Here is a 17,460-nt window from a genome sequence, read left to right as displayed (position 1 = left end):
CAGTCACTCAGTTGTGTCCAACACATTGCAACCCCATGGACTGCAGCATGCCAGGCTTACCTGTCTATCACCAGCTCCTGGAGCTTGCTCAAACTCGTGTCCATCCAGTTGGCGATGCCATCCAACCATCTCATCCTCTGTCATCCCCTTCTACTCCTGCCTTCAATCTTTCCCAGCATGAAGGTCTTTTCTAATGAGTCAGTTCTTAGGCCAAAGTATTGGAGTGTCAGCTTTGGCATCAGTCCTTCCAAAGAAAATTCAGGACTGATTTCCTTTAGGATTGGCTGGTTGGATCTCCTTGCTGTCTAAGGGACTCTCAAGAGTCTTCCCCAACACCACAGTTCAAAAGCATCCATTCTTCAGTGCTCAGCTTTCTTTCTTTATTGTTCAGCTCTCACATTCGTACATGACTACTGGAAAAACCATAGCTTTGACTAGATAGACCTTTGTTGGCAAAGTAATGTCTCTGCTTTTTAATATGTGGTCTAAGTTTGTCATACTTTTTTTTTCCAGGAACAAGCATCTTTTAATTTCATGGCTGCAGTCACCATCTGCAGTGATTTTGGAACCCAAAAAAATAAAGTCTGTGACTGCTCCATTGTTTCCCCATCTATTTGCCATGAAGGGATGTGACCAGATGCCATGATCTTAGTTTTCTGAACTCTGAGTTTTAAGCCAACTTTTTCACTCTCCTTTTTCACTTTCCTCAAGAGACTCTTTAGTTTCTCTTCGCTTTCTGCCATAAGGGTGGTGTCATCTGCGTATCTGAGGTTATTGATATTTTTCCTGGCAAACTTCATTCCAGCTTGTGCTTCATCCAGGTCAGCATTTTGCATAATACATATGCATATAAGTTAAGTAAGCAGGGTGATAATATACAGCCTTGACATACTCCTTTCCCAATTTGGAACCAGTCCATTGTTCCATGTCTGGTTCTAACTGTTATCTTGACCTGCATGCAGATTTCTCAGGAGTCAAGTAAGGTGGTCTGGTATTCCCATCTCTTGAAGAATTTTCCACAGTTTGTTGTGATCCACACAAAGACTTTAGTGTAGTCAATGAAGCAGAAGTAGATCTTTTTCTGGAATTCTCTTGCTTTTTCTATGATGCCACGGGTGTTGGCAACTTGATCTCTGGTTCCTCTGCCTTTTCTAAATCCAACTTGAACATCTGGAAGTTCTCGGTTCATGTACTGTTGAAGCCTCGCTTAGAGAATTTTGAGCATTACTTTACTAGCGTGTGAGATGAGTGCAACTGTGTGGTAGTTTGAGCATTCTTTGGCATTTCCTTTCCTTGGGATTATAAAGAAAACCGACCTTTTCCAGTCCTGTGGCCACTACAGAGTTTTCTAAATTTGCTGGCATATTGAGTGCAGCACTTTCACAACAACGTGTTTTAGGATTTGAGATAGCTTAACTGGAATACCATCATCTCCACTGGCTTTGTTTGTCATGATGCTTCCCAAGGCTCATCTGACCTCACACTCTAGGATGTCCAGCACCAGGTGAGTGAACACACCATTGTGCCTATTTGGGTCATTAAGACCTTTTTTATAGAGTTCTTCTATGTATTCTAGCCACCTCTTCTTGATATCTTCTGCTTCTGTTTGGACCATACCATTTCTGTCCTTTATTGTTTATCCCATCTTTGCATGAAATGTTCCCTTGGTATCTCTAATTTTCTTGAAGAGATCTCTAGTCTTTCCCATTCTATTGCTTTCTTCTATTTCTTTGCATTGATCACTTAGGAAGGCTTTCTTATCTTTCCTTGCTATTCTTTGAAACTCTGAATTAAGATGGACATATATTTCCTTTATTTATTTATTTATGGTTACTTATTTGGCTTATTTATGGCTTATATGGCTATTTATTTATTTATGTCTATTTATTTATTTATCAAATTTTAATTGTGGTGCACAGGATCTTCTTTGCTGCCTGTGGGATTTCTCCTTGTGGCACATAGTCTCTTTCTTGCAATGTGCAGTCTTCAGAGCATGTGGGATCATAGTTGTGGTGTAGGGGCTTTTCAGTGTGGCATGTGGGCTCTCTAGTTGTGGCACAGGCTTAGTAACTTCATGGCATGTGGGACCTTAGTTCCTCAACCAGAGATCTAGTCACGTCCACTATATTGGAAAGCAAATTCTTAACCACTGGACCACCAGGGGAATCCGAAGCTTACACATTTTGTACTCAGTGTGGTAAGATACATTGCTATGCTATGCTACGTCACTTCAGTCGTGTCCGACTATGTGCGACCCCATAGACGCAGCCCACCAGGCTCCCCCGTCCCTGGATTCTCCAGGCAAGAACACTGGAGTGGGCTGCCATTTCCTTCTCCAATGCATGAAAGTAAAAAGTGAAAGTGAAGTCACTCAGTCGTGTCCAACTCTTAGCGACCCCATGGACTGCAGCCTAACAGGCTCCTCCGTCCATGGGATTTTCCAAGCAAGAGTACTGGATTTATTGGGAATTTGTTTGTGCCCTTGTATGTTTTATCAACAATCTCATGAAGTTGTGGTCAGTACATTTAAAATCGATTACAATACTTTACAATAGTGGGGTAATGAAATATTCAGGTTGAAGCCAAAAGTAGCCAAATTAAAAGTTACTATCATGAAACCACATGAAAACATGAATGAAATGCCAGTGCTGTAAAATGCAAATCAGCTAGTTCTCATTTCCATTGTAAAAATGGTTTAAAAAAAAAAAAAAAAACTGTCCTATACTCAGCCCTACAAATGACGATTCCCTAGCCTATAGTTCCACGATATTAACTGGGTTGTGTGTTGTAAACATTCTCTAAGATGAAAAAGAGAACATAAAGAACCAATTTCCGTTTTCATTTTTAGACTCTAAAGTTTGTTGCTTTATTTGGTCATTTTCATCACTGAATGGAATAAAATTATCTAGTAAAGAGGAGCAAAAACAGAAGGATACACCCTCAACCTTATATAGGGAAATGAATTTGTGATTAATGTATCATTCTTTTATGCATTTGTTAAAAATGAGAATGTTTTCAGAATTTATGTTTATAATTATACTCCTTGGGAACAAAAGTTATGTAACTTTTCCAGGAAAACTTAGTTATAGTTCCCAATTGATATACTATGTGTAGGCCAAAATCTAATAAAAATATAGGAAAAGATTTTAATATGAATATTAGCTATCACTGGAGTGTGCGGTTTTCTACCTGGGGAAATTTTGTACGCTTCTGTGTTCTCTTGTGATGTCATCACCTCTAAACCACAATAGCAAGAGCCTCAATTTTTCAAAAAATCCAAATCCAATTAAAATAATCTAGGACTAAAGGAAATAGGCCCACATTCTGGGCCTTGTTCCTGTCTCCAAAGTCTTAGTACTTAGTATGTTTTCTAAATTGGTCTACCTTCCTGGCTTCGTAAGCTGCCCACCAGGATGGGCCTTCATACAACCCTTATGAATTAGCATAACCTATGCTATTGACCCTTACAAGATTCTGCCTCCCAGGAAATGAACAAAACCTGACTGCAAATTTTGAACTCATATTACTGAATTTGTATCTCTAGGATTCAAGATGCAGTAACCCTTAGATGTGAACATGGTGTTAATATTTACCTAGTTTTTCCAGTGATAGGCAATAGGAAAAAAAAAAAGTGAAAAATAGCCAAATTAAAAGTTACTTTCTTGAAAATGTCTATAAAAACTCAACATAAAATAAGACTGCAAATGCAGAAATATTATATTCTCATTTTGTTTAAAAATTTAATGCTATCCAAATTAATTCAGTGTTATATGTATATGTTGAATACTAATAAAGTTTGAATAGAAGTCATCTAATCAATAGTGAGAGTTGGTGAAATCGCTTTTTTTTAATTTTGAAAGTGTTTTAGATTTCAGAAATAGTAGGAAAAAATAGTACAAAGTGTTTCTGTGTACCTTTCACCTCACTTCCCCTAGTAGTAAAATCTTTCATAAGTACAATTACTGAAGTCAGGAGATTAACATTTATATAGACTAGTTCTCTGGTGGCTCAGCTGTTAAAGAATCCACCTTCAATGCAGGAGACCCCAGTTCTATTCCTAGGTCGGGAAGATCCCCTGGAGAAGGGTTAGGTTATCCACTTGAGTATTCTTGGGCTACACTGGTGGCTCAGATGGTAAAGAATCCGCCTGCAAAGTTGGAGACCTGGGTTGGGAAGATGCTCTGGAGGAGGGCATGGCAACCCACTCCAGTATTCTTGCCTAAAGAATCCCCTGGACAGAAGAGCCTGGCAGGCTACAGTCCATGGGGCTGCAAAGAGTCATACATGATTGAGAGACTAAGCACAAACTAGTACTAGTCTACACCTTATTTAGCTTTTTCTAGTTGGTTCACTAATGTCCACTTTCTGGTCCAGGCCCAATCCATATCCTATTCTACATTTAGTCTTTGTGTCTCCATAGTCTCCGTACACTGTGATGGGACCTCAATCAGTGTTTCTATTTCATGACCTTGACACTTTTGAAGAGTATTGGCCAGTTATTTTCTAGAATGTTCCTCCATTTGAATTTGCCAAATGTGGCTCTGTATCTCCAAAAGGGAAACACTCCCCCAGCTGTATCTGATTATTATATAAGTGAATTCTTGACCTGAGAACAACCATTACAGTGATCTTCCAGGCTAAGTAACTTGGATTTATTTTGAATAAAATGAATTGGATTAATGAATTAGGGAGATGGTAGGGGAGGTGGTAGAGAATCAAAGTAGTGAGATAGTGTTTCTTATAGCTTTTCAGTATTTGGTCCCATTTCTATAGGGAATGCTATCCTTGGATTCTACAAGTTTCCCAGTTGTAGCCTAGAAAATGTTTTATTTTTTAAAATTAATTTCTATTGGAGTATAATTGCTTTGGGCTTCCCAGGTGGCTCTAGTAGGAAAGAACACACTTACCTGTGCAGGAGACATAATGGATGCAAGTTCAGTCCCTAGGTTGGGAAGATACCCTAGAGGAAGGCATGGCAACCCACTCCAGTATTCTTGCCTGGCGAATCCCCATGGACAGAGGTGCCTGACGGGCAACAGTCCTTAGGGTCACAAAGATTCAGACATGACTGAAGTGACTTAGCACACACACATAATTGCTTTACAATGTTGTGTTAGTTTCTTTCTGTACAGCAATGTGAATCAGTTGCACATATACATATATCCACTCTTTTTTAGATTTCCTTCCAATTTAGGTCACCACAGAGCATTGAGAAGAGTTCCCTGTGCTCTATGGTAGGTTCTCATTAGTTACCTTGTTTATCCACTGTGGTATATATATGTCAGTCCCAATTCATCTCACTTTTCCTTTCCTGCCTTGTTAACCGTAAGTTGGTTCTCTACATTTGGGACTCTATTTCTGCTTTACAAATAAGTTCATCTCTACCATCAAAAATGTGTTTTTTTGTTGTTTTTTTTAGCTAGCATAAAGGAGTCTCAGTTTTCTGCAATGAAAATGGACTTAACAAATAGATGATAAATAAACAGTAATTGGGAAAAGCAAGTAAATAAAAAGTATAACATGATAGCTGTGGCAAAAACCAGGCAGAACTAGATGCCTCTTTAATTTTTTATTCTATTGTAGTTTTACTAAGCTTATATGACTGACTGCAAGTTAACCTAGACATTTGCACAGACATTTGCAGAGTGGATTACTATAAGAATATCTAATCACTGAATTTTCTCCATGGTTCCATGGCCTGAAGAAAATCTCAATTATAACAGTTCTTAATGCAGCATTAACCTTGCAGATCTCAAGTGTTTATTTTTCTCTGTTGCATAGTATATGTTATTCTTTCATTAGTGTGACCTTAATCATCTGTAAATTTGTCAGATATTATCAGATACAGTTTTCTAAATAACCCAGGACCCAAGAGCTCCAAGCTGCATGCTTGTTTGGCAGAGCAAATAGTACAAAATTGGAAATTCTTTTTTGTCATTTGTTCCCTTAATTTTAAAAAGAAGTAGTCTTTTTTAAAAAAACAAATTCAATTCCAAATAACTTACTTTTCACAATGAAAGATGATTCTTAATTTTTCATCATATAAATGTATACTTCTCAGTTAATAATCAAGTTATTATTGTTGTTATTATAACAATTATTACTTATTATGACTTGTCTTCTTAAAAATGAAAAAAGCTTGTAGTTTTTTTGTTAGCATTTTAGCATAGACCTTCCTTTGCTTTTCAGAAAGAATATCTTTGTGTGCACATATATGCACATGCATATACATATATGCATACACATATACATTCATATATATGTACATACACACACCCACACCATTTTAAACATTGGTTGTAGGTTTTTATACTCATTCTGTCATATTTACAAATGAACCAATGTATGTATTCTATTACTTGTTTCTTGTAACATCCATCCATCAATCCTTTGTAGGCATTATAAATGAAATGAGCGACAGCTCTTTGTAACAAGTTAGAGGTACAGTGTATTATTTTGTTTCAAACTGTGAGTCAAGTACCACTTAATAGTTCATCTTAAAATATAAGTATTTATAGCATATAATTTTGTTTAGGAATTAATAATCTATTTCGGAAATATGACATAAGCAAATAAATTATGTTATTATCTTATGAAATGCAAACCAGATTTCCCCCCTAACTCCTGATGACTACCTCATGATGGAAAATGGGAAACAATACCAAGGAATTGTTCTCAGAACCTTTGGCATTGTAAATCCACAAAGATAAAGAATCAGTGAACTCTATACTTGGTAAAGCTGAAACTCCAGTACTTTGGCCACCTCATGTGAAGAGTTGACTCCTTGGAAAAGACTCTGATGCTTGGAGGGATTGGGGGCAGGAGGAGAAGGGGACGACAGAGCAAGAGATGGCTGGATGGCATCACTGACTCGATGGACTTGAGTCTGAGTGAGTCTGAGTGAATTCCGGGAGTTGGTGATGGACAGGGAGGCCTGGCGTGCTGCGATTCATGGGGTTGCAAAGAGTCCGACATGACTTGAGCGACTGAACTGAACTGATCTTTGGGGATACATAGCTTAGAATTAGTAATTTACACCCCCCCCAAAAAAAAGAGCCAAAAAATGAGCCAAAGATAAGGAATAACTGAAGGAAAGGTTTTATAGTATAAAAGTTGTTTTTTTTAATTTAACTTTGAAATGCTTCCATTTGACAGCACCTTTAAGTAGGACTAGTATATATATAAAACTAACCATGTTAGACTTTTACTCTAAATATTAGTAAATATGATTGTTTTACTTATTTTTATAGACATGGGGTAATATTAGACCTATTATATGTATGAATCCATGTATTCAGCCATATTAATAATAAATATTCATAATATCGGGGCTTCCTGTAGCTCAAACAGTAAAGCATCTGCCTGTGATGCAAGAGACCAGGGTTCGATCCCTGGGTTGGGAAGTTTCTATGGAGAAGGGAATGGCAATCCACTCTAGTACTCTTGCCTGGAGAATTCCATGGACAGAAAAGCCTGGCGGGCTACAGTCCATGGGATCGCCAACAGTCGGACACGACTGAGCAACTAATGCACGCACGCATTCATAATATCAATTGTCCTCTGTATATTCTTTCACTTTAGTTGCACCCCACTCCAGTACTCTTGCCTGGAAAATCCCATGGATGGAGGAGCCTGGTAGGCTGCAGTCCATGGGGTCGCTAGGAGTCGGACATGACAAGCGATTTAGCAGCAGCAGCAGCAAAAGGCACTCAGTAGATATCTTTCAAATGCATTTTTCTTTTTAATAGCCAAATTCTCCAGTAGCTTGAGGAATTTGATAAAACTATCTGGATAGTTATTCTCATTAGTCTAAATTAAGTATTGTTATGGCAGAAAGTGAAGAGGAACTAAAAAGCCTCTTGATGAAGGTGAAAGAGGAGAGTGAAAAGTTGGCTTAAAACTCAACATTCAGAAAACAAAGATCATGACATCTGGTCCCATCACTTCATGGGAAATAGATGGGGAAACAGTGGAAACAGTGTCAGACTTTATTTTGGGGGGCTCCAAAATCACTGCAGATGGTGATTGCAGCCATGAAATTAAAAGACGCTTACTCCTTGGAAGAAAAGTTATGACTAACCTAGATAGCATATTGAAAAGCAGAGACATTACTTTGCCAACAAAGGTCTGTCTAGTCAAGCAAATGGTTTTTCCAGTGGTCATGTATGGATGTGAGAGATGCTAAAGCTGAAACTCCAGTACTTTGGCCACCTCATGCAAAGAGTTGACTCATTGGAAAAGACTCTGATGCTGGGAGGGATTGGGGACAGGAAGAGAAGGGGACAACAGAGGATGAGATGGCTGGATGGTATCACTGACTCGATGGACATGAATCTGAGTGAACTCCGGGAGTTGGTGATGGACAGGGAGGCCTGGCATGCTACGATTCATGGGGTCGCAAAGAGTCGGACACAACTAAGTGACTGGACTGAACTGAACTGATGCTATATTAAACAGAGTGCCTAAATTAATATCTGAATTGGCTAAGGTCTCTGGAACCAAAGTACAGTGTTTTTGAATCCTGTATGATTGTTAAGACAAAATGTGTCAGTGCGTGGAAAGTCCATCAGTACCTGGACATTGTAAATACTCAGTAATATTCTTATTACCATTTTGAAAGAAAAAGTTCTTAAGGTGCTTCACAATTTGGTATTATATGTTACTACTCCAAGTATATTATATTAATCTATTACTAATCCAAGAATTATTAAGCCAGGTCATAGCCTAGATTTTATATAGTAAAAAAAAAAAAAATACTTGAAAAATATCTTTAGTATTTAAGGGAAGCTCCAATAATAGAAACCATAAAGGAAATCGCTGAGAATTTACCAAATAAAATTTTAAAAAACATGTGTTAAAGAGACTGTTCAACAAAGTTAAACTCTTAAAAACATGTATGCAACATGTGATAAAGGATTGTTACTCTTCATAAATTAAAAAAAACTATTATGAATTGATTTATAAAAGCAAGAAATGTACAAAAGGAAAAAAAAGTCCAAGAATGAAGAAATAAAAATTAATACAACTATCAACTGCTATTTAAAAACAATTTGGTTGATTTTTAAATAATAATTTATAATATTTTATCTGCATATCCAGATTTGAAAGTTCTAAAAATTGCCTTTTATAAACTCATGTGGCAGCAAAAGGTAACCTGATCTGGGCATGCTGGCAGCAAACCAGTGGTAACTGACTTGAAAGGGTCCTTTTCTGTGCCTCTTAGTGAGAATCACATGATTTGGGCTGCCTGAATATTCATGGCTTTAAAAAATTTTAAGTGCTTTCTCGGACTCTGCTTGGATTGTTATAGAATAGAAGGCATTTGCATCATGTTATCCTTCTAAAATCAGAAAAATTATGAATTTCAAAACCACTCTGTCCAGAAATTTTTGGATGAGGAATTGTGGACCTGTGTTTAATTTGATGGTACAGAGAACCAAAGTCACTCATAAATTCCCAATGAAGTCATAAATTGGTTTCTTTTGTGAATGGGATAGTAAAATGTGAATATAGATATAGAGATTTATCAAAAGCCATAAAAGTGTGCATGCCCTTTAACCGGAAATTTCTCCTCTAGGAATTTATCATGGCTAAGTTATTGGGAAAATGATGGAAGACTTAAGCTTTAGTAAGACCAACACAGGTGACATATAACTGAAAAGCCCCACATGTTCTATGACGGAAGACTGGTGGGGTTACACAAGGCTCTAAACACACCTCACACAACAACTGTGCCACTTTCAAAGTGATATTGTGCAGTAACACTCATTCATGTTGAAGATGCCCTCAGTATTTGTTAGGTAGAAATACCAGGCTGTAAAAATAATATGACTATATTATCTAATTTCTCTAAAAATTGTCTCTGGATGGCAGAATTGCAGGTGATTCTAATTTTCTTTTTATAACTGTGCTTGTCTATGATGAACATGTGTTACTACTTATAATAATAAAACTTTTAAGTGTCATTTAAACATATTATTAAGAGTTTGTCAATACATCTTACTTAGCTTCAAGTTATGTATATTATTAATGTGTGTGAGGAAAATATAATATTCTTCATATTTATAGGAATTAATTATAATGACTTGGTATATTTGAAAACAGTATCGTAACACATAGCCTAGTTTTCAAATAGCATGTTTTTCCTTAAAGAAACCTTTATTGTATTGTTGATATTTTAATGTGTATTATTAAAATTTGCTGTGGAGCATTGAAAATATAAGCCATATTGTCAAGGAAAGCATGTTCAGAAATTTAGACTTAATACAAAAATATACCCAGAGAGTTTATTGGCAGCATTCAAATTCTGACCCATGAAGAGAGAACAGTAAGCTAACCATCTCGAATAGTGGGATATCAATTGAGAATGTGTAATTTCTTTGTTTCAGTCATAAGAAACAATTTGCTATTCTCAGAAATATATTTTGAAATTATAATCTTTATCCTGAAATGCTCCTTTTAACAATACAAATAAATGAGAAAGCTGTGTGCTCTTTCAGGAAAGTGATTTGCCTTCTGCATTGCCTTGAGTGGTGATAACATGATGATGTGCCATTCTACTGCTTGGCATGGGATAAACAGCTAGACCCAGCAGGATATCTACAGAGAAGAGAGTTCTGTGTTTAAAGTGCTAATTTCAAGTCAGTGTTTCTTATAGTTCCTACAATATGCATTTGAAATTTGGTGCTGACTCTGAATACTTTATTCCAGTTTGTTAGACTATTTCTGCAATATATGTACAATTAAATTATATCACTTATTAAAAATAGTGTTATCTGTTACTTATTTACTGAAAGAAACAACTCTTTATTTTTCAGAGCTTCCATATGGCTGGGAAAAAATCGATGATCCCATATATGGCACTTATTATGTCGAGTAAGTCTCTAAGTTTGATATTAACTTGTTATTAATGTGTTGTGAAATTGTGTTAGTATTCCATTTATTGTGCATGTGTGGCTAACAGTCCTTTTATTCCCCTTTCATCTTACTTTGAAGTACCCACAAAGACTCTAGCAGCACTAGCTAGCTGTCTCTTGCCTCTCCAGCTGGCTAATTTGTCATACTTTCCCTTTGACTCATGATTCTAAAACACCAATTGGAAAAGTGTCTTTCACACTGTCCTCTAAATGAGTGATAATTAAAGATATCAAAGTAAATGCCCTTCATTTTGCAATCAGAATGTTGGGAGCTGACTAGTTGTGCAATAGAGATGTTCTATTAGACCAGATTTCAAAGTCAGTTAAATGAAGCAACCATATTTTTCAGTTGAGGGATGAAATAAAATTTAGATTTCTTTGTCTTTTAAGGCCTCATTTTAAATCAGGAGGGTTTTTCTGTAAATTGGACTGAGCGACTAAACTGAACTGAACACTTACTGAAAATCTTTTAACATTGACAAAATTAACCAGGAGTTGCAGCTATAGTATTATTAAAATATATATGTATTTATTTTAACATATATAAATATCTAATACATAATATATTTTAATACATAAAATATATATGTATTTATCTATTGGAGGTTGTAGCATAATGAGTTACCACTCTATGCATCCTTTTATTCAGGATAAAGCCCCTATTAAGGATTCAATTATATACACATCTTTCTTTAGGAAAATCAAGTAATATTCAATAACTTTCAAAGGTTACGTACATAAGTTACTTTTCCATAACCCCTTTTCTGATAGACAGTTTTTTAAAGTTTACTTATTGCATCATGTTGTTAATGTTATTTGGGTGAATAACAAAACCTACATACCCACGAAACACAGAGGCTGAAACACTAAAAATGTTCTCCCTCTCCATCAAGATCTAAATCTGTTTCCTCCGGTCATATTCTGTTTAACAATAATAATCTAGATGGTAAATGGTTGCAAACTAATGACATCATTGTTAAATTGTTTTTATAGCCATAGTCAAACCGTTACTGAGCTTTTACTAAGTGTCAAGCCCTTCTCTCCACTGGGGAGGTGCTGATGAGGACAGCCTGTGTGCTCACGCCCTTGAGCATCTCCTTCATGAACACTTGTTTTGAGCTATCATCTCAAGTGAATTTTGGCACCACAGTCATTTCCAGTGAAGGTGAATTTACTTCATTTGCCAAATGCAGTTTTCTAACATAGTATCTAAGGTCATGTAGACACTCAATACATGCAAAAATTAAGATAAATACTTGGAGGTATCACTAATTGCAAAAATAAAGGAAAATCACTTTTAGATAGTTCTAAGGCTTCTAGTCCCTTTACATTGCTCATCAATTAAAATACATATATATTTTAATACTACTATAGTTGCAACTGCTGGTTAATTTTGTCAACGTTAAAAGATTTTCAATAAGTGTTCAGTTTAGTCACTCAGTTGTGTCTGACTCTTTACTATCCCATGGACTGCAGCACCCCAATAAGTGTTATCTTGTCTTAATTGTTGAATCAGACTATCCCTTGCTTAAACCTATTACATCTGAAATTCAAGGTAGTTCAATGGGAGGAAAGAGAACAGAAGTATGTGATACATCAGATCTCATCTGTAATACACTTCCTTACATAATTTATCAAACAAGAACGCTTGCCTAAGTTTAGATATTGGGAAACTCCATAAAAAGCCATATAGCAAATATTTTAGGGGGCCAAATGGCATCTGTCACAGCTATTCAATTCTGTTGTTGTTGAAAACAACCAAAGATGCTACTTCAAATGAATGGGTGTCACTATGTTTCAATAAAACTTTATTAGCAAAAATAGATGGCTAGACAAACTTGGCCTGGGGGACATGATTTTCTGACCCTTTCCCCATTTGAAATTTTCTGATTCTTCTTCCATGTCCTCAACTGCTTTCAAGCTGATTTCCAATGTACGAAACAATATTTAACTCAAACCTTCCTTCTCTGCTTAAATATCTATCAAAGAGGTGAGAGACTCGCATATCAGAAAGCAATGCTTCCTACCTTCTTGTTCATTGAGGTGTCTGTTCTTCAAGGAAAGATCTGATGCTGGTAGTTAAATTATTGAATTGGACATTAGCTATAACCCTAAAAGGAAATGGTTCTCAGTATCATTACACTTCATATGGTTTACTTTGTATTTGTTTTTGCTTAAACTACATTTCTTTCCATTGGCTTTCCCGGTAGCTCAGCTGGTAAAGAATTCACCTGCAATGCAGGAGACCCCAGTTCGATTCCTGGGTTGGGAAAATCCCCTGGAGAAGGGATAGGCTACCCACTCCAGTATTCTTGGGCTTCCCTGCTGGCTCAGATGGTAAAAAAATCTGCTTGCAGTGTGGGAGACCTTGGTTTAATTCTTGGGTTGTGACGATCCCCCGGAGGAGGGCATGGCAACCCACCCATTATTCTTGCCTGGAAAATCCCTATGGACAGAGGAGCCTAGTGGGCTATTGTCCATAGGGTCACAAAGAGTCAGATACAACAGGCACTAAGCACAGCACAACACATTTCTTTCTATATTTCTCCACTTCATTTTTCATATATAATCACCAAAGTCAGAAAATTACTCATAATTTAGTTAGTTATATCTTATATAATTAAATCAGACTAAATGGCACCCCACTCCAGTACTTATGCCTGGAAAATCCCATGGATGGAGGAGCCTGGTAGGCTGCAGTCCATGGGGTCGCTAGAGTCGGACATGACTGAGCGACTTCACTTTCACTTTTCACTTTCATGCATTGGAGAAGGAAATGGCAACCCACTCCAGTGTTCTTGCCTGGAGAGTCCCAGGGACGGGGGAGCCTGGTGGGCTGCCATCTCTGGGGTCGCACAGAGTTGAACACGACTGAAGCGACTTAGCAGCAGCAGCAGCAGCAACAACAACATTTAATACTTTTAGATTTCAAGTGATTGTGAGGTCTGAAATACAGTCATTGTTATTGTTGTTTAGTCGCTAAGTCGGGTCCAGCTCTTTTGCAACCCTATGGACTGTCACCTGCCAAGCTCCTCTGTCAATGGGATTCTTTAGGCAAGAATACTGGAGTGGGATTTCCTTCTCCAGGGGATCTTTCCGACCCAGGGATTGAACCCACATCTCCTGCAATGGCAGGCAAATTCTTTACCATTGAGCTACCAAGGAAGCCTCTGGGTACAATCATAGTGAGTCTAATAGTTTAACTTCCTTCAGGTTGCATCCAATTCTACTATTTGTCATGGCTTTTTCCCCAATACATGATTCCATAGGTATACCAATACCAAAAATTAAGCATGTGTGTGTGTATCAGACCAGTCAAAAAACTAAGACAGGTAATTCAGACCTCCAGATAATTTTAAATAGAACTGTATGCCAATATTTCTTAAAAATGTCTTTTGGGAAAAAATCATCAAAATAATTGAAGTACCTCAACTTGTAAACATTGTGTGTTTACATTATATAATGGGTTCTCTGGAGAGCTATCATTTTTGGTATTTAATTGCATACCCCATTACACAATTAGAGAACAGGTTACAAAATATGGAAAACATTCCATCCTCCCACCAAGTGGTAAAAAAGCCTGTGCAAGGACTTTAGAAGTCTAACTCAGCAGTTACTCTTCAGACAGACCAACAACTAGGAGGAGAAGTTGTAGAGCAACATCAGCAGTGAATATCAGATTGAAAGAAGCCTTGTGCCTCTGGCAGTTGCACAAACACTCATTCCTGCCAGCCACAGATAAACCAATAGGACTCCCGCAGTCAACAGCAGGAAAGTGTATATTCAACTTGACACTGGAAAACCTGGGCTGAATAAACTTTGACCACTACTGGTAACTTTAACTTGCTGTGTCATAATTTTGTCCTGGGCAAATCCAGTTTTAAGATTACAGGTTTAATATATTTAAAACTCAGAAGAAATTATCATCATTATCATGTAAGTATCATTGCATCATGGCATCTGGTCCCATACATCATGGCAGATGGGAAAAAATGGAAACAGTGAAAGACTTTATTTGCTTGGGCTCAAAAATCACTATGGACAGTGACTGTAGCCATGAAATTAAAAGACACCTTGGAAAAAAAGCTATGACAAACCTAGAGAGCATATTCAAAAGCAGAGACATCATTTTGCCAACAAAGGTCTGTATAGCCCAAGCTATAGTTTTTCCAGTAGTCATGTAGGGATGTGAGAGTTGTACCATAAAGAAGACTGAGCGCTGAAGAATTGATACTTTTGAACTGTGGTGTTGGAGAAGACTCTTGAGAGTCCCTTGGACTGCAAGGAGATCAAACCAGTCAATCCTAAAGGAAATATACCCTGAATGTTCATTGGAAGGACTGATGCTAAAGCTGAAGCTCCAATACTTTGGCCACCTGATGCAAAGAGCTGACTCATTGGAAAAGACCCTGATGCTGGGAAAGATTGAAGGCAGGAGGAGAAGGAGGTAACAGGATGAGATGGTTGGGTGGCATCATCGACTCAACAAACATGAGTTTGAGCAAGTTCTGGGAGATAGTGAAGGACAGGGAAGCCTGGCTTACTGCAGTCCATAGGGTGGCAAAGAGTTGGACATGACTGAGCAATTGAACAATAGTATAACAAGGTAAATTGTCTTAAATTGACATATGGGGAAACTCTGGCTGAAGAAGTTCAGTAACTTACCCAGCATCACATTATTGATAGGAATGGGCCCAGGCACTGTGACTGTAGAGCCCAGAGTCCAAACTCTTGCTTGAAATGCATCCCATAAACGTAGTGTTCATAATCCTCATGTCATGGTCTGAATAAGCTTCTGCAGCTCATCACTGGAGAGGAATAGAGGGTCCCCAGAGAACATCTCCTCCCTGGCTCCCCTCTAGTGGTATCACAGGAGGGTGACAGACAGTGGTGGTCACATTGCACACAGCCCCAGCAGGCTGACTTCTGACTCACTCATTCTGAGCCACCAACTCCATCACCCATGGCTTGAGAGTGGTCCCAGAGACTCTGGCCCCCAAGAGCAAGACTGGAAAGTCCTGAACAAAGAGGATTCCATGTTGTGAGGGCCCCAGCATAGCGATGTTGGCCCTCATTTGGAGCTACAGAAGCAGCCACGCAGCTCTGTATTTTGAAGAACAGTGAGGCTCACTCAGCATATTTTCTTATTTCATCCGCAGACAGGACAGACAGACCACATTTCTGCTCAGTTTAGCCACAGAAAGAGGTTAGCCCTATTTTTCTTGACACTAAATCCATGATAGTACAGGACTTAGCAATGTATTAAAAAGTCCTAAAGTTGCTAACTAGAAATGTAACTGTCACTGTTCATAAAGAAAGGGAATTTTTTAATGAAAAAAGTACAAAATGTAGAGTTGAACAGCTGTGACTTTTGTACAAATGTGTTTTTTTTCCTCCTCTTTTGTGAAATTATGTCTGCTGGGTGCATTTTGGTTTCAATGGCAGTTACACAATTTGCTTAACTAGCTCTCCCAGAAGACACAATTTCCTGGAACAGTTTTCATGCAAAGCTGCCTTCTCTGGCACAGACGGAGAAGCAAACCATACAACTAACAGTTAAGATAATGGTGGAGACTGACAGATGTGATTTTCATGTAAAGGTTTTACAAGTTTTCATGTGATGTCACACATCTGCTACTATGAAATGTTACTTGTGTGCAGTTCCAGAATGTATGAAAGATACTGTATAATATCTCCAATATAACATTGAATGTGAAAGGAGAATTGCATTCATTTCATGGTTAATGATGAGTATTTGTCATGATGTAGCAAGTTGCAAAGTGGTTAGAGGGGATTTTAACTCAACAACATTATCTTAACAATGTTTTCCTCCTTCATGCCTTTGAGTAGTTCTCTAAATATTCCAAGAAAACACTTTCTAAGTTCAGAATTTTTGAAAAGTCAGCATATATGTAAAAGGATATATCTAATTGATATATCTAAATTATATATCTTTTTTTATCTTATTGTATTTTTTAACTTTACAATATTGTATTGGTTTTGCCATATATCAACATGAATCCGCCACAGGTATACACGTGTTCCCCATCTTGAACCCTCCTCCCTCCTCCTTCCCCGTACCATCCCTCTGGGTCGTTCCAGTGTACCAGCCCCAAGCATCCAGTATCGTGCATTGATTTCCAATTAGAAGTCAACACAAAAGTATGTCCTTTTAAAATCTTGCCTTTTCTTAGAGAATTTTTTTCCTGAATTGAAAGATTTTTTCAAACTTTCAATTTTTTCTTCAATCTTCAAAAATTAGCACACTGTTCTGATGCTTTTAAACAGCTATTTAAAAAAGAATCCTTTCACCAGCTTAACAAACTTGTGTAATAGAAGATGTTAAACTGAAATGCACTGTTGATGAAGTTGCTCAGTTACATTTTAAAGGGAGCTCTAAATCTTGTCAGTAGCATTTGGTCGTATCAGTTATCACTTAGTGGCCAAGAACATGGGTGGCAGCATTTCACAGTATACCAGCCCTGCAAGTTCCTGGTTGTGAGATCTTAAGTACACAGATTGTGGAGAAGGAAGATGGAGAGGA

At 37.5% G+C, this 17,460-nt stretch overlaps 1 protein-coding gene across 7 annotated transcripts in view; it reads left to right on the top strand.

Moving 5' to 3' along the window:
* Nucleotides 1-17,460, top strand: part of MAGI2 (membrane associated guanylate kinase, WW and PDZ domain containing 2) — a 1,472,905-nt gene that overhangs the window by 1,090,399 nt on the left and 365,046 nt on the right. For all 7 annotated transcript variants that reach the window (XM_070369681.1, XM_070369676.1, XM_070369674.1 and 4 more), the window contains one exon: nucleotides 10,818-10,875. In XM_070369681.1, the coding sequence (XP_070225782.1) occupies nucleotides 10,818-10,875 (58 nt within the window). The remainder of the gene's footprint in view (nucleotides 1-10,817; nucleotides 10,876-17,460) is intronic.

This window comes from Bos mutus, chromosome 4 (genome assembly GCF_027580195.1).
Source record: "Bos mutus isolate GX-2022 chromosome 4, NWIPB_WYAK_1.1, whole genome shotgun sequence".
Classification (NCBI taxonomy): Eukaryota; Metazoa; Chordata; class Mammalia; order Artiodactyla; family Bovidae; genus Bos; species Bos mutus.
Note: the sequence above shows the minus strand (reverse complement) of the source record. Positions and strands in the feature narration are given on the sequence as shown.